The 19,936-nt window shown below is 40.3% G+C and overlaps 1 protein-coding gene across 5 annotated transcripts in view; it reads right to left on the bottom strand.

Moving 5' to 3' along the window:
* Nucleotides 1-19,936, bottom strand: part of PLBD1 (phospholipase B domain containing 1) — a 93,820-nt gene that overhangs the window by 25,388 nt on the left and 48,496 nt on the right. For all 5 annotated transcript variants that reach the window (XM_072653878.1, XM_072653881.1, XM_072653882.1 and 2 more), the window contains one exon: nt 11,864-12,008. In XM_072653878.1, coding sequence (XP_072509979.1) covers nt 11,864-12,008 — 145 coding nt within the window. The remainder of the gene's footprint in view (nt 1-11,863; nt 12,009-19,936) is intronic.

Raw genomic sequence — 19,936 nt, 5'->3', positions numbered from 1 at the left:
CTACGTGAACATACACATGCATACCCATCTATAGAGACTGAAGCCCTGTGGAATATGTCCAGAGATACCTTGCCTGCTTATGGCTGATGTGCTGGCTCTGCAATGAGAGACGTGGGCACTTTGGAATAAGGAAGGAATCCTTTTATTGATCCCTTAGTCCCACGACTGTGGCAGGAAAGGGGTGTGTGTGTGTGTGTGTGTGTGTGTGTGTGTGTGTGTGTGTGTGTGTGTGTGTGTGTGTGTGTGTGTGTGTGTATGAGAGAGAGAGAGAGAGAATTTAAAAAGAAAAGATGTCTTCAGTTCATTCTCTTTTTTTCTCTCTCTGAAATATACGAAAAGTACTCTCTCCTCAGGTTTTCCGCACTCTATTACAAGCAGCAAACTGAGCAAATGGTAGCTAAGAATTGTTAGATAGGTGGACAGATACAGATATGAATGTATATAGATAGAAATAGGTATATTTATATATAATATATAATAGAGGTATATTTATGGCTATGTACATTTCATATTACATTTCATCTACATAGATGAAATCAAGATAAAGATAATAGATTGAAAAATTGTGGTAAATAAAAAAATTTATAAGAAATTGTTAAAAATATTTAACTATAATTCCAATTAGACTCCTTTATTGTTTTAGTTGTGAATTGTTTTCCTTTGTCACAAGGCTGAGTTCAGTCTGGAAGGGAGTGGAAATTGATTAAAAGGAAAAGGATCTCAATAAAATATATTGTAGAAAAATCTAAAATGCTCATGCTCACTAAAAACCAAAGAAATACAGATTAAAACAATTTTGAGATACAATAATGCCCACCTAATTAGCAAAAATGATTAAAGTGGAAATCCAATGCTGGTACAATTATGGAGAAATAGCTAAGTTCATACCTTGGTAGAATTGCAAACTCCTAGAATCTTTTTAGAAAGCGATCTGAGAGTACACTACAGGAGTTATAAAAATAATCATATCCTTTGAAAAGCCAATCACTATATTTCTAAAGATGTATTCTACAAATATTGTCAAAAAGAAAAAATGAAGATCTAGCTATTCAAAGATTTTTGTTGTCATTACTTATAGTTGTATAATACTGTAAACAAGTAAAATGTGAATAGAAGAATGGCCAAATAAGTGTGGCATGTTAAAAATACTGGATACTATAATGTAATTTAGATTGATAAGTAAGAGAAATATTAAGAAACAGGAAAAGACTTTATGAAATAACTCAAAGTGAAATGACCAGGACCAGAACAATAGGTAAACATTGACTATTATACGTATGAGAAAACATGAAAGCTTACGAATATTGAGACTGCAGGTGTTTGAACAATTTGCATGTTGAAATTCCATTTGAAAAAATTACAGAGTTGGAAGGGACTCCAAGAAAGGACTGAGCCCAACCTATTTCTGAACATTATGTCTAAGATCACAACTTTTGTGATTGTCATGCCGTACCATTTAGTTATTAAATTTACAATCCTCTAAAGCCCGTGAATCTGCGTGTGTGTGTGTGTGTGTGTGTGTGTGTGCGCGCGTGCAGGGGGGTTGTTGAATCTTTTATCTATTTTGTACTTGTGAAGTTGGTATTTTGAGCCCAAGTATATGGGCTTACCTTTATCCCAATTACACTTCATCTTATTAGATTGAGCCTAATGTTCTAGCCTGGTCCGGATTTTTTTGACCGGAACTTTGTAGTCCAACATGTTGGTTAACCTTTCTGCCTTTGGTTCATTTGTGAATGTGGTATTTATGCAGTCTACACCTTCATCCAAGTCATTGATGAAGATGTTTGAATAGCATAGAGATAAGCACAGTTTTCAGTGGGGATGGCCTTCCCCATTGACACCAACCCATGACAAACTGCTCTTTGGGTCTAGTCATCCAGTCGTCTCTAAGCCTACCTACTTGTACCATCATCTAGTCCTCTTTTTACTATCTCATCCAGAAGTCCTGACAGACTTTGCCAAATGTTTTGCTTTAATCTAGGTAAGCTATACCCACAGCATTCCTTTCCTTAACTAGCCAGTTTGGTGATCCTGTCAAAAGCAGGAAATGAAGTTAGCGTGGCAAGCCTGTTTTTGATGAAGTTAAGGTCTTTGTGATCACTGTTTCCTTGCCTAGCTATTCCTAACCTAGCCCTTTGATGATACGTTCGAAATATGTTCTAGAGTTTGGCTAGGAATGGAATAATGCTTCTCTCTTTTCCTTTTCTGAAAGCCACGATAGCATCTGCTCTTTCCCCAGACTTATGGCACCTTTCTGAGTCTCCAAGATCTCCTTTCTTATCTTGTATTCTAAATTCCTATTATTCATTTACATTTTTCAAATGTAAATATTTTTAAAGTATGTTTGACTGGTTTGGTTGAGGTTCAAGCTTAAGTGTACTATAAAGAGTTTATTTTTAAAAATAAATTGCTAAAATAGGAACTTCTAATATTGGATAGTCCTCTCTTGGAAAGGTCAAAATAAAGCCCATTGTTTAGAGAATTAAAAGGAGTGAGGCTGAGATAGAGAATATACCATCTTGCACAGTCCTCCACCATCGATGGCACCATGTGAACCTTTTCACTTCTAGCACTGGCTTCTCCCCTCTTTCTACTGCAAAGTTTCTTCAAACCTCAAATAACCTAGACATTTTCCTTCCCTAGAAAGTTTTCATCTGCTAAAACTGTGCTGTGCCTTTTTTTTTCATCCAATAGACTTTCTCTTCCAGTTTGTCCTCAATTCTTCTAAGGCTTCCAAATTCTGGATAAACTCCTTATGAATGAACTATGAGTCCTTACTTAACCATGGTTAAGTTCAAGAATCTGCACTGATAGCAGTCCACTCCATTAGGTGTCTCCCATTCTAGAAATAGAAAAGATCTAAAAATGTCTCTAAATATATGTTCCAATTGCTGCTACCTACACTACAATTCCTATGCCTTGACGGTTCCTGGTGAAGACATTGCCTTCTATAGCTGGCACAAAAATGAAGACCTTCTATTGGTTTCCATTTTAATGACTGGGATCTAATGTTTGTATATATCAGGGAATGAACCAGTTCCAAATGTTCCTATGTGTAGGGAGCCCTGTTGTTCCTATTGTTTCCATATCCCTTAGTAATCCAAAAATCTATTTAAAATCTCTTAACTCATTCCAAGCTCTACTATCAGATCCATCCTTCCCAAGGTCCCCTTACTCCGGGTGCTCATTCCTGTATACAAATCCCAGAAAAGAATTCTGAGACATCATGTCAAACATCATTCATTGCGATCAACTTGATCCTATCAGAAGTGAGGTACATCTGGCATGTTTTAATTATCCACAAGATGGTGTTTTCCCTAAATCATCAACCCAGGAATCACTTTGGTGGCCCTTCCAAAAAGTGGCGATACCCTCCTGTGGCCACCAGAGGATGCTCATCTTGAAAATGCTTAGATTACTTTTGACCATAACTCCATCCCACCCCCCTACACATATACATCTTTTTTGGTGCATTGGTCAAGCTTGGATTTTAAACTAGGGTGTGGTAAGAAAAATTGCTTAAAATAATAAATAGTAGAAATAGTAAATCTATGGCTTTAGCAACGACCCAACATCTGGAATCATTTTCTTAGCTGAGCTACATCCTCTCCTCTTCTCTCTCCTCCTCTGACATTTCCATAGAGCACTACTATTCAACAAACTGTGGCAAAAAAGGGGGAAGAAATGAATAGCCAAAAGTAAGGAAAATCTGTTAAGGATTTGTATGTTGAGTCATCTTTTCCAACCATCTCTGGAAACTTTGGGATTCTGGAAAATCCATTCATAAACACCTGCTTCCACTGGCTATAGTAAAGATAAATGAAGGGGTTTCATGTCTTGGATCCCTCTTGAGATAAGAGATAACAAATGGGAAGCAAGAGGGGTACAGGAGTACAGTGATAGAGAACTGACTTCCTTTCCAACTCACCTATTTTTAATAGTCATCAGTCCCTGCCTCTCGCCATGCTCATCTCTACTATCCAAGTCTCTGAGTGGATTTGGGAATGTTGGCTCTGGTCTCCTTTCAGCCTCTTTTGACTCACTGATGGAGTCCCAAACTATGACTGAGAGGGGGACCACAGCCTGGTCATCTCCAATTCCAAAGTCAACTGCCATTCCTCCACAAGATAAGCAGCTGTCCTAGTTCCAAAGGCAACTGTCAAGTGCCCTAGTTAACCTATATATTGAGTAAATACTCCTTAATCTAAGGGGCTCAGACATGTCACAGCAGTTTTCTACTGCCATCTCAGGAAGACTCAAGATAAATGAAAGAAAATGGACCCCCAAACTTGTGTGCCTCTACACTGATCTCACCAACTTCCTATACTCTCTCTGCAGTACAGATAATCTAAGGCAAGGGTAGAGAACCTGCAACCTTGAGGTCAAATGTGACCCTCTAGGTCCTTAACTGTGGCCCTTTGACTGAAACCAAACTTCACAGAACAGTTCTCTGTTTCTATCTGTCTCAGTTTCCTCATCCATGAAATGAATATAATAATAGCACTTAAACTCATGGGTTGTTGTGAAAATGAAATGAAATAACATTTGTAAAGTATTTTATAAGCCTTAAAGTGCTATATAAATGTTAGGTATCATTATTAATACACGAAAAATACATAAGAAAAAGAGCCATTTCCCCAGTAGACAACTGGTCAAAGGATATAAATAGGCAGTTTTCAAGAAAAGAAATTTGTGGTGGCAAAAAAATTGGAAACTGAGGGGATGCCCATCAATTGGGGAATGGCTGAACATGCTGTGGTATATAAATGTAATAGAAGACTGAGAAATAGAAATGATGACCAGGTGGATTTCAGAAAAACCTGGACTGAATGAACTACATGAGTTGGTGCTGAGTGAAGTGAGCAGAACCAGGTGAGCACTGGACACAGTAACAGCCACATCATATGATGATCAACTTTGACAGACTTAGTTCTCAGCAGTACAATGATCTAAGACAATTCCAAAAGTCTCATGATGGAAAATGCCATCCATATCCAGAGAAAGAACTGTGAAGTCTGAATGTGGAACGAAGCATAGTATTTTCTCTTTTTTATTTCTTTCTCGTGGTTTTTCCCTCTTGTTCTGATTCTTCTTTCACAACATGACTAATGTGGAAATATGCTTAATATGATTGTTGATGTATAGCTTTTATCAGATTGCATGCCATCTTGGGGAGGGGGGAATGGGGAAAAATTTGGAACTCAAAATCTTGTAAAAGTGAATGCTGAAAACTAAAAATAAATAAACAATTTAAAAATAAATTATTTTTAAAAAGAAAAGAAATGCAAATTATCAAAAACATAAGGAAGATTGCTTCAATTCATTATTAATACACAAATCCAAATAACAGAATTTTAACCTCATACTCATCAAATTGTCAAAGATAAAAATAATACATGTTGGAAGGGCTGTGGGAAGAAATAAATACTAGTGCCTTGTTCATCAAGGTGTGAACTGGACCAACCACTAAGGAGCTATTTGGAACTATACTGGAAAAAAATCATTAAAATGTATGTGTCCTTTGACCCAGTCATATAACTACTAGGCTATTCTAAAGGAAAACAGAGGGGAAAGGTTCATATATACAAAAACATTTATAATAGAACTTTTTGTCACAGAAAGAATTGGAAGCAAGCAAGTGTCCATCAATTGGGGAATAGGTAAACAATTATAAATATAATAAAAATTTCACCATAAGAAATAATAAATATTAAAAATTCAGAGAAACTTGTGAAGATATTAATGAAATGATACAGAGTGAAGTAAGCAAAGTCAGTAAAATGACCACAATCATGTAAAAGAAAACAATACTGAAAGACATTAATTAGATCTGTCATCAAAGCAATCACCAATTTTTTATTACAAGGACTATTTATGAAACATGCCTCTCACCTCTTGACAGAGAGGTGGTAAACTCTAGGTATAGAATGAGGGATCTGTTATCAGCCATGGCCAAAATGCTGGTTTCTTTTACTTAACAAATTCATCATTGCTACATGGGTGGGTTCTATTGGACCTGTATAAGTACAGTGGAGGATGGAGGGCATTTATTGGAAAACAGCAATGTGAAGAAAAGATCAAAACAGAATTAATCTTAAAGCTTAATTAATTAATTAGATTAAAGCTAATTTCCTCTTCTGACATGCTTACTAGATGCAGATCAAGGGAATGCTTTAGATATGATTTTACAAAAATTTTAGCAAAACATTTAATAAAGTCTCTCACGTGATTTTTGTGGGCAAAATAAAAAGATGGGGAGGGGCTGATAAATGAGTAGTAGCTGAGGAAATAGAGTCAATAGGTGTAGACTTATACGAGGAATCTGCCAAGTCCAATCACTGCTACTTTTGTAACATCTCTCCTTATATGTCCCCTTCTGTCCTTTGATACTACTACCACCCTGACCCAGGCTCTCATCACCTCATACTTGGGCTATTAGAATAGCCTTCTGAATGGGCTCTGCCTGCTTTGAATCTCTTCCCCTTCAGACCATCCTCTACTCTGCTGTCAAATTAATCATGGTACCATGTCACTCCATCATTCAATGAACCTCTGTGGCTCTCTATTGCCTCTAGAATCAAATATAAAATCTGCTCCTTGTCCTCTAAGGCCCTTTATAAGCCTTTAAAACCCTCTAAAGCCTGGTCCCTTCTGTAACACCAAGGACCCCAGCATACACAGGAGGGCTTGCTGTACAGGTTCTTAGATCTGCCTTTCTAAAAGGGAAGCAACTTTTAAGGGGTCAGCAATCTACTTTAATCAAGCACATATATCATTCACTTAGTTCAGGTGAAAAAGTCAGAACCCTGAACTTCAGAGAAAATACAAACAGAAATTTCAAATGGAAAGACCAACAGACAGGGCTTCCAACTGTCTGACCATAAGCAATACATACATCACAAATCAACAGACAGATCCAACTGTCTGACCATTACATACATACACAGTTACCAGAGAGAGAAGCACCAACTTCTGGGTTTTCAAAGTCAAGGGGCTCCTTACTGGCTGCCCAGAGTCTCATCTGGCCAAACAAACATTGCCAATGAGTAAGCCCCAAAAGAAAACCTCACCATATATATATATATATATATATATATATATATATATATATATATATATATATATATATATATATATATATACACACACACACTTTTCAGATCCAGAGGTCATCACAACCCTTGAGAACCAGGGCCTCATTAGAAGTTAACAAAAGGTGTGGGCCTTTCTATAAAACAAATCTCCCCTAATCAAACTTCCCTTAATGGGCAGGCCCATTCATGGGTGGGGAAGATCTTTAACTCTCATTAACATAATTAACATTATACCTTCTCACCTTTCCAGTTTGCTTGCACCTTCTCCCCACCATGTACTTACTCTATGACCCAATGTCATTGGTCTCCATGGTGTTTCTTATAGACTCTCCATCTCCTGAACTTAAGGCATTTTCACTGGCTCTCTTCCTGGCTTCCTTCGCATCTCAGTTAAAATCCCATCTTCTACAAGAGGTCTTTTTCAGTCACCCTTAATGTTAGTGATCTTCTTCTGTTGATTATCTCCAATTTATCCAGTATAGATTTTGTTTGTACCAAGTTGTTTACATGTTGGTTCCCCTATCAGACTGTGAGTTCCTTGAGAAAAGAAGCCATTTTTAAATTTTTCTTTGTATGGCAGCCCTTATCATTGTGCCAGGTATGCAGCAGGTGCTTAATAAATGCTTGTTGGCTGACTGGTGCTTTTTAGAATTATTTAATCTTCTACTGGGACAATATATCTATGCAGTTAAACTGCATTATTGTGATTGGTGTCAATATTATTTCTAGTATCTGTTTCCCACTGCTGAGTATTTATATAATTGTCCACTGCATGCTTCTTTCATTGTTCTTCTTGTTTTTGATTAATTCTGATCTTTGCCCTGACAAGTTGGTGATCTGACTCTGTGCAAACAGCTGATTCAGGGATAACTCCAGGGTTGTGCTGGTAAATGTTAAAAATTGGATCTCCAGAAAAAAAGGAAACATCTGCCTTAGACAGGTTTAAGCTTAATCTTCATTATTAACATTTTCTTATCACTTCCTTAAGTCTAGGAAATTAGCAAAACAATAAATCAAACTCTTGGTTTGTAGCATTTGCTGATTTTTGAGGGGTAAATGCTCTTCACACTGAAAATTTCATAGCTGTCAGTAGCCAGTTCAAGATGGCTCCAACACAACCCTAGATAACTCCCATTTTCTTCACTATTGAAAATCTATTTCACTTCTTGCTATGCTCTTTTAGTGCTTACTGTCCCCAGTGCATATCAATTCTTTCCTCCAAATGAATTATTCTTGATACAAAGTGAAGTCTATGAAGTCTTTGGCTTCCACAAAATCTTATTCCAGTGCCACATCATGGCAAAGTAATCCGTGTTTCTTAAAGGCTATGCAAAGTGGAGCAAAAACTCTTACAGTTCTATCATGCTGGAAAGGCTTTGAACATGGCCTAGGGAGTATACTGAGTCTGGTTTCCAACACAGCCAGGTTTGTCACCAGTAGGCGATGGTGATGACATCTTTTGGACGTTGCAACCCATGAAACAAAGAAAAATACAAAATGGCCCTCAGTCCTGGGTGACCTCCTTCTGCTTCTTCAGAGATGGTGTTATATGGGGAAGAGGGTGCCAAGAATCACAGTTTTTAAGCATCTATAAACTTTAACTTGACTTTTGATATTCCAAACGTGAGTTCTTTGTCAAATGGACAGATCCTTGCTGGAGGAGGTGAATCATATCAAACTGGATATTCTTACTATAAACAGAACCATTAGAAAGAAGGATGTTGCAATCACAGGGAAGGATGAATGGTGAACACTTCTTGGGGAGGCAAACACAAGAGGCAACAGAGTTGTTTTAGGGAATGTCCAAACCCCACAAGAAGCATCACTTTATGGAATATCTGATCATCTCATATTATAGTTCTGGCAAGTATTTGCAAAAAGGGCAAATTTTTTTGAATAATTGCAATTAAATGAAATAATTGCATGAAAATAATTGCAGCTTAAGCACAAGAGTTGGGTAGAGAAATTCTACAAAGAACTAAAAAGACTTTCCAAATTAAATCAGTATACACCACGATACTCACTGATTTCAAGGCAAAGGTTGGGAAAAGTGAAGATTGTGAGAAACGTACAGAAATAAGAGGTTTAGGATTTCTGTGAAGCTTGAAAATTTCCATAAGAACACAGTAAGTTTACATTAAGCTTAAAAACAAACAAACAACCAAACCTAGCATTGAAACTGAAAGTCTTCTTTTAATAGAATGTAAATTCCTTGGGGTCAAAGACTGTTTCTTTTTTGTCCTTGTATCCCTATAGCCTAAGGGGCAGCTAGGTGGTACAGTGGATAGAGTATCTGCCCCAGAGTCAGGAAGACCTGAGTTTAAATTTGGCTCAGATACTTACTAGCTGTGTGACCCTAGGCAAGTCCTTTAAACCCCATTTGCCTCAGTTTCCTCATCTGTAAAATGAACTGGAGAAGGAAATAGCAAACCACTTTGCTATCTTTGCCAAGAAAATCCCAAATGGGGTTGTGACATAACTGAAATAAATTGTTCATTCATTGTTCAGCAACAATGAATCCCTAGGGCTTACTTCATTATCTGATACATAGCACATGCTTAATAAATTCTGGCTGGTTGATTGTTGGATTCTTTGAATGTTCATTTTGGAACTGTTACTCCCAGTTTTCATATGAATTCAATATACAACACTTTTCCCTTTTGAATATTAACAATTTCAAATTATATCATCTTCAGAAAATGTCTTTTGGACAAATGTGATCGCTATAAATGCAAAATGAGGACCGTTATTTCTAAAAGTTAGATTCTTCCTTTATGGGGCAGACTTTGGAAAATATTTTTCTCTATAGTAAAAATATTAATTCAGAGAATCAGCTAGAAAGGTTCTTATATCATCTAGTCCAATTCCCTCCATTTAAAGAGTTAATGCCTCTATTGTGAGCATTACCACAGAGGCATCAGACTTGGGAAATGACTTTTCCAGAATTCACCAGTTTGGCAAAGTCTTTTTGAATTGGGCTTTGGAGGCTTGTATGAAGAGGAAACCAAAAGATTGTCCATCTTGTTCATGCCATACAGGAGGAACAGTGAGTGGTGAAATTGATTTCCAGATGCCTGGTCCTCTCCTCCCTTCCTCAACTCTGAGGCCTTGCTGTTTAGGATGTGGACTGAAAAGTGACCCTTTACTCTTAGAGTGAGAACTGATGGGGTAAATAGGTGACATTATGGAGTCATTAGACAGAGCTTTATTTCCTCCTACTTCCCCTACTGCATGGTAAAGAGGGTGCAAGCCTGCCTCTCAGTTAAAGTTGGTGGACAATTTCTTCCTGGGCCCTCCTTACTCAGAGAGAAGTCCAAAAGTTAGGCGATGAAAGCAGATTATGGTTCCCACTGTAGACAGCTCAGGTAGGAATTTCCTTGTCAATTTGATCCTCACTTGCTCACATATATTGTCATGATTGATGAATCTGTTTCCACACTTTAAAGAACAGCAGGTGACTGACAGATCGTTGTCTGGTGTAACTAATGGCCACGTTGGGTAGAGATTTGAAAGGGGAATTGATGCCTCTGAAGACAGGGTTGAAGCAGCTAGGTGACACAGTGAATAAAATGCTGGGCCTGGACTCAGAAAGACCTCAGTTTGAATATGGCTTCAAATGCTTACTAGGTCTGTGACCCTGGGCAAGTCATTAAACTCTGTGTGCCTCAGTTTTCCATCTGTAAAATGGGGGTGATAATAATACTCCTACTTCAAAGGATTGTTGTGAGATGAAATGAGATAATATTTGTGAAAAGCACTTTGCACACTACCTAGCACATAGTAGGCACTGTATGAATGCTTATTTCCATCTTCCCATTATCCCTGCTTCAACCTGAACCTAGGTTGAGGGATGGGGAGAGGAAAGAGTAGACACTGAGATTTCTCACAAGTAAGAGAGACAAAGCATAATTATACTCCTAGGCAAATTCAAGTTCATCATAACAAGGACACTGAAGTCATACTTTATACCTAGTCCTAGACCTAATATAGGCATGCTCTCAAGGCAAATGCAAGCCCATTTACGTCATGGAGGGGAATGGGAGTAGTGTTTATATTTCATTGGACAGCTCTATCACAAGTGAGACTGTCCCCATTCAACCCTTACCAAGAGGAGAACTCAGAAAGGTTAAGTCACATGGTTCCCAAGTGGTAGAGCTGGACCTGGAGTCTTGTTCTCCTAATTTCAGTGCATCGCTGTTCCTATCCTATCGTACTGCCTCCAAGGACACTAATTGGATAACTCATTACAAATTATGATTATTCATATAGCCTTATTTCAATTTCATCAAATATAATTGACTCAGATCCTTTGATTAGTGGTTTCTTTTTCTTCTGTGTTTACAATCCTGTGTAATAATTATGACTATTTAGACTGAGGTACTGTATGATTCCAAACCATGAAGGATGTTCCCTATTTCATATTTACTAACCCATGAAACTAGATTCATAATGTTTTTAAAAGCTTTTCAGTTCCTTTTTGCTCTCACTGCAATAAGTGATTACTGAGCCATATGACCATAACAAACATTTGCAATCAGGAGAACAAAAGTTTTCGTGCATTTAAAAGCATTAATTTAAATATATGGATGATTTCTTAGGAGCACTGTTAATATAGTTAGAATTTCTACCTTACTTGAAAGGACTAAAATAGTATTTCTTTTAAAAAAAATCTCTAATTCTAACTTTTCATTAATTTTAGACAGATCTTGCTTTCTTTTCTTCTCTCCAATAACTTTGGATCAGTAAAGCTGACGAAATCTTATTACCTGGATAACTGCTGAATGAATGACGAGAACTTTTAGTCATTGGATCTTTGATGGAGAAGTCCCAGTGTTTGTATATCCTCAGTGTAGATGCATACACAAACCAGCTTGAGTGAGAAAAAAAAATGTTCTCGAACCCGGGAAGAACCTGTGGTCAAAATAACAAAAAATCAAAGAGAAGTCTATAGAGAATGAATCAGAATGAAATGTCACTATGTATGACATTTGTTAATACAGTGTGTCCCAAAAGTCTTAGTGCAGTTTTGAGCTCTTATTTTTTGCACTAAGACTTTTGGGACACCCTGTATGGTTTGCTTAGGAGGCCCAAAATTAATAATTCACTTTGATCAAAAGAAGCATGGTGGGAAATGAAAAATTAAGATATGAGTAGATATCCATCCTTTCCTTTTTTTCCCTGAAGAAAAAAGTAAAGAAAAGACGTAGGTCAATAGCTCTATGGTTACAAAATATATTACATATAGTACCTCATCTAATCCTAAAAAACAAAACAAAACAACTTAATCCTGTGGATTAATGTAGTACTAATGTGATATTCATAGTGCCTACATGCTGGTGTAATTCTGAATCACAAAATATAACAGACTCTCCACATGGAAGACAGAACCAAAACATTTATTTAAACACAACAAAGCTGAATCCCCACCACAGAAAGCCAAATCCATCATAGCAACAAAGAAATCTACACACAATAATATTGCAGGCGGCACCATCTCTTACTTGCCAAAGGTAATGGAGGCAGTAATTAGTAAAGTTAGTGTTCGAATCTGTGTTCTAAACACAGATCCAGTGCCATTTTCATGGCGCAATGCTGATTTGAGTATGTACTGAAAATATTTTTATTATCTTACATTTGTAAAGTACTGACCCTAAGCTATTGTTTTTTCATATGGGGCAGTACTTTGCTGGGTTAAACCTACTCAAAGTTCTGTTACAGTTCAGAGTTCTGAGACAGTTGTTCCAAGCTATAATATACTGGAGATGTGGATATCAAAATTGATTTTATGATTTAAGGACATATTTAATTTATCTGATTATAGATAGAAGACAAGACTTAGATACTAATTACAAGATAATCATAAATGACAGAGCAGTCCCAAAGTCTGAATTCAGAAAGAGAAGAATTCAGGAAGACAAAGATGGGAGGGAGAAAAGAGCAAGTAAGAGGAGAAGGGAAAAGGAAAAGAAGGGAAGGAAGGAAGAGAGGAGGAGGGAGGACATTTCATAGCTTTATCAGCTAAGTTTCAAGCTCTAAGTTGTTGTTGAGGAGTAATTCTAACTAAGCAGAGCAGCAGCTTGGGAACAGAAAACCAGAGAGGTCACAAGGCAGAATAACTAGTTTGTCTAAATAGTGTGCCTAGTAAGTGGTTAGTCAAACATAGTATGGCTCTGCATCTATTCAATACAGAAGCTATGAGACTTGAGTCACCGGAGGTCCACTTTGCAGAAAATCCCACAAATACGAATTTCAAGTATGTGAGGGGTTAGTGCTATCTGGCATATATTTATAATACCATACAATGTATATTTCACTTCTTCTAGAAGTAGTCCTTTCATTGGTCTGAAAACACGAATACTGACTACAATCTCTCCATGGCTTTGAGATTTGCTGTGCTTGAAAAATAAATCATCTGGTGGCTAACCTTCTGGGGATGAACTTTCTAGGCTTAGGTAGGCCAGTCCTTGGATTATAGACATGGGGTTAATCCCTAGACTAGGTATATAAAGTCTTTCCAGCTTGGTAGTAATAGGGTGCTTAGACACTAGCTCTGGGACCATATCTCTTCCCAGCCCAAAGACCCTATCTCTGACAATAGCTCATGAGTGGGCCCCAGTGGACAAACTGTCTCTCCCTGTTACAAGAATAGGCTGACCTCTGTAGAATTTCCCTTGCATGAACAGTACTATCTTGTACTAGCAGAATTATCACGTACTGATTCCCAATTGCTGTATATAATCCAGAGGTCAAGTTACAGAAGTCAACTCCTGAGGCTATCTTGTTATAGACATAACAGACCAAAAATACACCCCTTAGAAGGACCCCCCCTCCCCAGTCTATTATCCCCCATTTCCAGTAGTGAATGACACCTATGCCCAAGGTACAGAAACTGTATGTTCCTCTAAGAGCTAACCACTTGTTGATTTTGCCTTACAGTACCTAATTAACATACTTGGCATATCATTCACTGTATTTCTTTTTTTTTAACTGAAAAATTTATTGAGAATCCACTAGCTCCAAGATGGTTTGAAAACATCAGGTGTTGGGATTGGAAGTTCAAATCCGTGTGGACGGTCTCGGGCGGGTAAAAGTGGGACTTCTAAATCTTAGAGTCTTACGAGGCCCTCCATGAACAGCGGGGATTCGAGAAGGTCAGACTGAGCTAGCTCGGCTAGCTCGGGTATTTCCGCCTCTCCCCGGGAGATATGTGATGGGTGGAGTCTCCCTGCCCTCAAGGTCGTCCCGGATCTGGGCACACTGTTGTTATCTAACAGCACGGTATTGAGATGCAAACTGTGTGGCTGAAGGTTAAGTAGGATTGAGAAAGCCTGAAAGCTCTCTTAGCACGTAAGGAGCCAAGAGGACAGTAGGCTCCGCTTTCTTCTTTCCTCTCTCCCCTCCCCCTCTCTCCCCGCTTGTACTTCTACTTCCAATCCCTTAAGATCCTAGCCTCCTTAGGAAATCTCCCCCTCTTCCTCCTAAGGAAGACCGCCCTGCACTTGTAACTAGACCCTGAAATAAAGCTCAACCCTTGTTCGACTCTGGAACGTCCTTTCTCTCATATGTGCATCCGGCGTGGCCAGCCGAAGACCTCGGAGGTGAGGTAAGAAAGACTCGGGTAGCCCACACAGGCCTCTAGGCCTGGCAGTTGGTGCCCCAACAGGGACTGGGAGCGCAGATAATCCTGGGTGTTTTTGGGGAACACCCGGAAGGGGCTGTGAAAGAAGCGAGTCCCGAATCCTAGATTCGGAAGGAGAGAAAGAGTGAGAGAAGCTTCCCACCCCCATGGGAAAAGGGCAGAGATGGGGAATCTATTGCCAGTAATAAAGCCAGAGGAACAGGAGGTCTAGGCTGAGAAACTTCACAGGGAATGCAGGAAGGCGGGGGTCACAATAGAGTTAGATGACCTCCGAGAATTTTGTAAAAGGATTTGGAAAGTTTCTCCTTGGCTTAAACAGGCAGGAATATCAAGAGAAAAATGGGGAGCGGTCGGAGAGCAAATGACTGCTTATGAGCAACAATACCCTGGGGAGCTGGAGGATTTAGATTTCCTGATATTCGGTGTAATTAAGAGCCTGCTGGAAGGGCCGGAGAGGCCAGGGCGGGATTGGAATGAGAGTGGAAGCGGAGAGAGGGGAGGGGAGAACACGGGAGGGACGGAGAGTCCAGGCAAGCAGAAAGTTAAGCAGAAAGTTAAGGAGCGTAAAGAAAAAATAGACTTGGAGCTCCATCTAGCGGATGGAAAAGGCGAGGCAGGGGAGAATACGCCGTGCCTTCCCTCCGCGCCTCCTTATAACCTGCTCCATTGGTCAGACAGTTCAGGGCCACAGTCCAGTTTGGAAAAAGGAATAAGAAAGGCTATGGAGAATGGAGAAGATGTAGGGACATTTCCTGTGCTAGAAATAGCGGACCCCAGTGTCCCCGGTGGCGTTCGAAGGAGCCACATACCCATAGAGTGGAAGAGAGTGGCGACTCTTAAAGAGGCTTGTATCAAGCATGGCCCTAATTCACCCTTTGTCATAGCCATGCTTGAAACTCTCAGCGGTCAGTTCGTTCTGACTCCTAATGACTGGAAGAGCTTAGCTAGAGCCTGCCTTACCCCTGGGCAGAATGTGATTTGGGTATCAGAATTTTCTCAGAGGGTAAAGAGCACTACCGGTGGGCTAGGGGCTCAGGCCCCCCAGGCTTATCAGCAATTTACAGGAACAGGGCAGTTTGAGGCTACAGGAAATCAATTACAGTACTCAGCCTCCAATTATGTTTTGATTGCCGGAATGGCTATTGCCGCCTGGAAGGTTATAGCCTCTAAGAAAGAGAGAGAGTTTCCCATGACTAGGATTACGCAAGGAAACAATGAGCCATTTACTAATTTTGTGGCCAGGCTGCAGGAGGCAGTAGGTCGAGATATGGGAGAGGAAAACCAAGGGACAGAGATAGTGTTGAGGACATTGCTGCGGCAGAATTGTAATCATGACTGCAAAAAGGCAATGCTGGGACTGCCAAAGAATGCATCTGTTGAAGAAATGATACAGAGATGTGAAAGGGTAGGAAGTCAGGTCTATTTGGCACAGGTGCAAGGGAAGTACCTGGCCGCCGCCTTAAGTAATATCTCTTTGGAGAAAAAATGTTTTAACTGCGGAAAACCGGGACACCTTAAGAAAGAGTGTAGGAAAGAAATAAGTACAGGGAGGGGCCAGGACCCTTGTTCTTCATGTGGAAAGCCAGGTCACTTAGCTAAACAATGTAGGAAGTCGGGAAACGGGGTGAGGGGCTCCTTGAGGGCCCCGAAAGTGTACCCTTTGGCAGAGAATCGGGACGGCCCCTTGGAGGGAGAATACAGGAGATTATGGGGCCAGAGGAAGGAATGCAACACCTTTACAGCTTAGAGAAGTGCCAGCTTGCAGCTCATCAGTTTGCCATGATCCCCCTGAGAGACCCCATACAGGAGGAATCCCTGATATTACAGAACCCCTCTCATGCACCCGTAGTTATATATACAGGAGTTTATCCCACCGGCACCACAGCACTTCCATGCTCCAATGTGGTAGCCAAGCCAGCTCATATAGACAATCAGCTTCCCATAGCTATTGCCCTTCCCTTAAAGCACTCAGTTCAAATCCAGTTACTAAAGGAAATAGGACAGAATAGACCCAAGTGTACAATCTGGCTCAATGGAATTCCCATGACTGGCCTCCTTGATACTGGAGCGGATAGGACCTGCCTTAGCGGTCGCTCAGTACCCCGGCACTGGAAGCTCAAAGAAAGCCAAAGACCAGTGTGGGGAATAGGAGGGTGCCAAAATACCTTAGAGACAATGCACCCAGTAAAGTGGGAGGCAGAGGATCGCCAAGGGACCGTATGGCCGTTGGTGATTCCAGGACTTAGTTTTAACATCTGGGGCAGAGACATTATGAGCCGCCTCGGGATGAGGTTATCAAATTTTTAGTAAGGGCCATTGCTGTTGCTCTGGAGTCCCCACCCTTGAATTGGAAGTCAGACACCCCGATTTGGGTGGAGCAATGGCCCCTGACTCCAGAAAAACTCCAGGCACTACAACTATTGGTTAAGGAGCAATTAGAAAAAGGAAATATAGAGCCATCAAAGTCACCCTGGAATGCTCCTGTGTTTGTTATAAAGAAAAAATCCGGGAAATTCAGGTTCCTTACAGATCTAAGGAAGGTAAATCAGTCTCTCATGCCTATGGGAGCCCTGCAACCAGATCTCCCTTCTCCTAATGCCATCCCGGATGGTTGGTCACTTATAATCATTGACATTCAGGATTGGTTTTTTTCCATTCCTTTAAACAAAGTAGATTGTCCTCAGTTTGCTTTTACAATACCTCACCCCAATAACGAAGGACCTGCAAAGAGGTATCAGTGGAAGGTATTGCCCCAAGGTATGAGTTGCAGCCCCACCATCTGCCAGTGGTATGTTAATCAAGCCTTAGAAAGCCCCAGACAGCAATACCAATGCAAAATCATCCATTATATGGATGACATCCTTATAGCTGCACCTCAGCTCAAGGAACTGGAGAAGTGTTTCCAAGCAGTAGAAAGGAACCTTTTAGGACTAGGATTAGTTATTGCTCCTGAAAAGATACAGAGAGGACCCAATTACAAATATTTGGGATATCAGATACAGGGCACCATCATTCGGCCGGAACCCCCAAAATGGGATATAAAGATCCAAACACTCAATGATGCTCAGAAACTAGTAGGAGCTATCCAATGGATAAGATCAAAGTTGCCTATACCTTTACCTCTCATGCAACCTTTATATTCACTATTGACAGGAGACTCTGCTTTAAATTCCCCACGAACATTGACTCCTGAAGCAGCCAAGGCCATAGAGGCAATAAAAAAACAATTTTTAGAGTCCACCACATTTCGGTGGGATCCAGGAGGAGATCTGGAGGTATCTATTATCTCCACCACACCTCCCTATGCCGTCATACACCAAAAAGAGAAGCCCCTAGAGTGGGTATATTTAAGTAAAACAGGAAGCAGTTTACTAAACAAGTGGGAATTTCTAGACGGTTAGCACTAGAGGCAGTAAGAAGAGCTACCCACATATACCCAAAACAGCCAATTCTTTATGCTACACTCACCACTAAGGATGTAGAAGAGTTAGCTCAGAATCATGTTTCTTGGGCCACTATACTCCACTGGGCCCAGATGAAACCAAATTCGACTTTCCTATTCAAAGAATTATTACAGTGGGCCCCAGCACCAGTGAAAAGGTACTCACCAAACCCAGTAGAAGGGCCTAACATTTTTACAGATGCCACGAAACATCACAAGGCATCTATTTATAATTCAGCCTCCCAAGAGATATATATAGTTAACACACCCTACACCTCTACTCAACAGAACGAATTGGAAGCTATAATCCAAGCTCTCCAAATATATAGTGACATACCCATTAATATTATCACTGATAGTCAGTATGCATCTTTATTAATTTCACGGATTGAGGACTCTATTGTAGATTATCGGTCCAATATTTTTTCACAGTGTGAGCGGCTATTGACCACCATTAATAACAGAACACACCCTTTTTATGTTTTACATGTGCGCTCACATACAAATGGCACAGGACCAATTTTTGAAGGAAATCAAATAGCAGACAATTCACTATACCTGGTAGGGCACACTGTGGAACCACAAGAAAGGGCCCAAAAGGCTCATGATAGGTTCCACCTAGCCACAGAAGCCCTCTGCAAATTATATGGGATAACTCAGGAACAGGCCAGAAAAATTGTTAAGAGCTGTCTCCAATGTATCCCATTCCACCCATCTCTAGACCAGGGTGTCAATCCTCGTGGCTTGGCACCCAATGAAATTTGGCAAATGGATGTCACCCATCTTAAGGGCCAGTGCATACATGTGACAGTTGACACATGGTCCGGATTCCTTATGGTGACTTTACAGCCAGGTGAATCAAGTGCTAAAGTAATTCAACATCTTTGGCACTGTTTTTCTGTTTCAGGCTTACCCTTAGAAATAAAGACAGATAACGGCCCTGCCTATACTTCTCAAACCCTTACACACTTCCTCCGCGATCTAGGGATTCGACGTTACAGGAATCTCCTACAATCCACAAGGCCAGGCCATAGTGGAAAGGGCCAATCTCACCTTGAAGGCGATCCTCGCTAAACAAAGAAGGGGAAAAGGTCGCCTAACACAATCAGAGCTTGATACAGCTGTGTATACACACAATTTTTTGCATATCTCAAGAAACTCACATACTACTCCAGCTATGAGACATTTTGTGACTTTTCCAAGACAACCCCGCAAGGAAAGTAATACCCAGGCTGGATATAAAGACACATGGGCCATGGTAAAGGATATGGCCTCAGGGAAATGGAAAGGTCCGTATAAGATACTAATATGGGGTCCAGGGTATGTTTGTGTCTCCATAGGAAAAGGTCATGCGTGGATTCCCATTAGAAGGATCCATAGGTGGGAACCGATGTCGGAGACGGCGGAGACGCAGGAGGCGGAGAGCCCGGAGACCCCAGAGAAGGATCATACACCACCTGAGCCTGCTGCTGACAGCTTTAACCTTGCTGCCCAGAGAGGAGGCAGCACTCATCACAACCGCAGACACTGCTGCTGACAGCTTCCCATCTAGGCATCTCTTTCCACCGGCTGAAGGAGGACTTTGATATCACAGACTCAGACACTTGGGGGGGGGAGGAGGTGACCAATTTTCCACCTGTATAGATCCATTTGCAAGATTAAGGGGGGTTGTGACGTGTAAGGCGCCTACACCAGCTGCTCCTCTTAAAATATGCTTTGGGATTAGTTGATTGCACTTCCCCTGTTGTAACTCAGCCA

This window comes from Notamacropus eugenii, chromosome 3 (genome assembly GCF_028372415.1).
Source record: "Notamacropus eugenii isolate mMacEug1 chromosome 3, mMacEug1.pri_v2, whole genome shotgun sequence".
Lineage (NCBI taxonomy): Eukaryota > Metazoa > Chordata > Mammalia > Diprotodontia > Macropodidae > Notamacropus > Notamacropus eugenii.
Note: the sequence above shows the minus strand (reverse complement) of the source record. Positions and strands in the feature narration are given on the sequence as shown.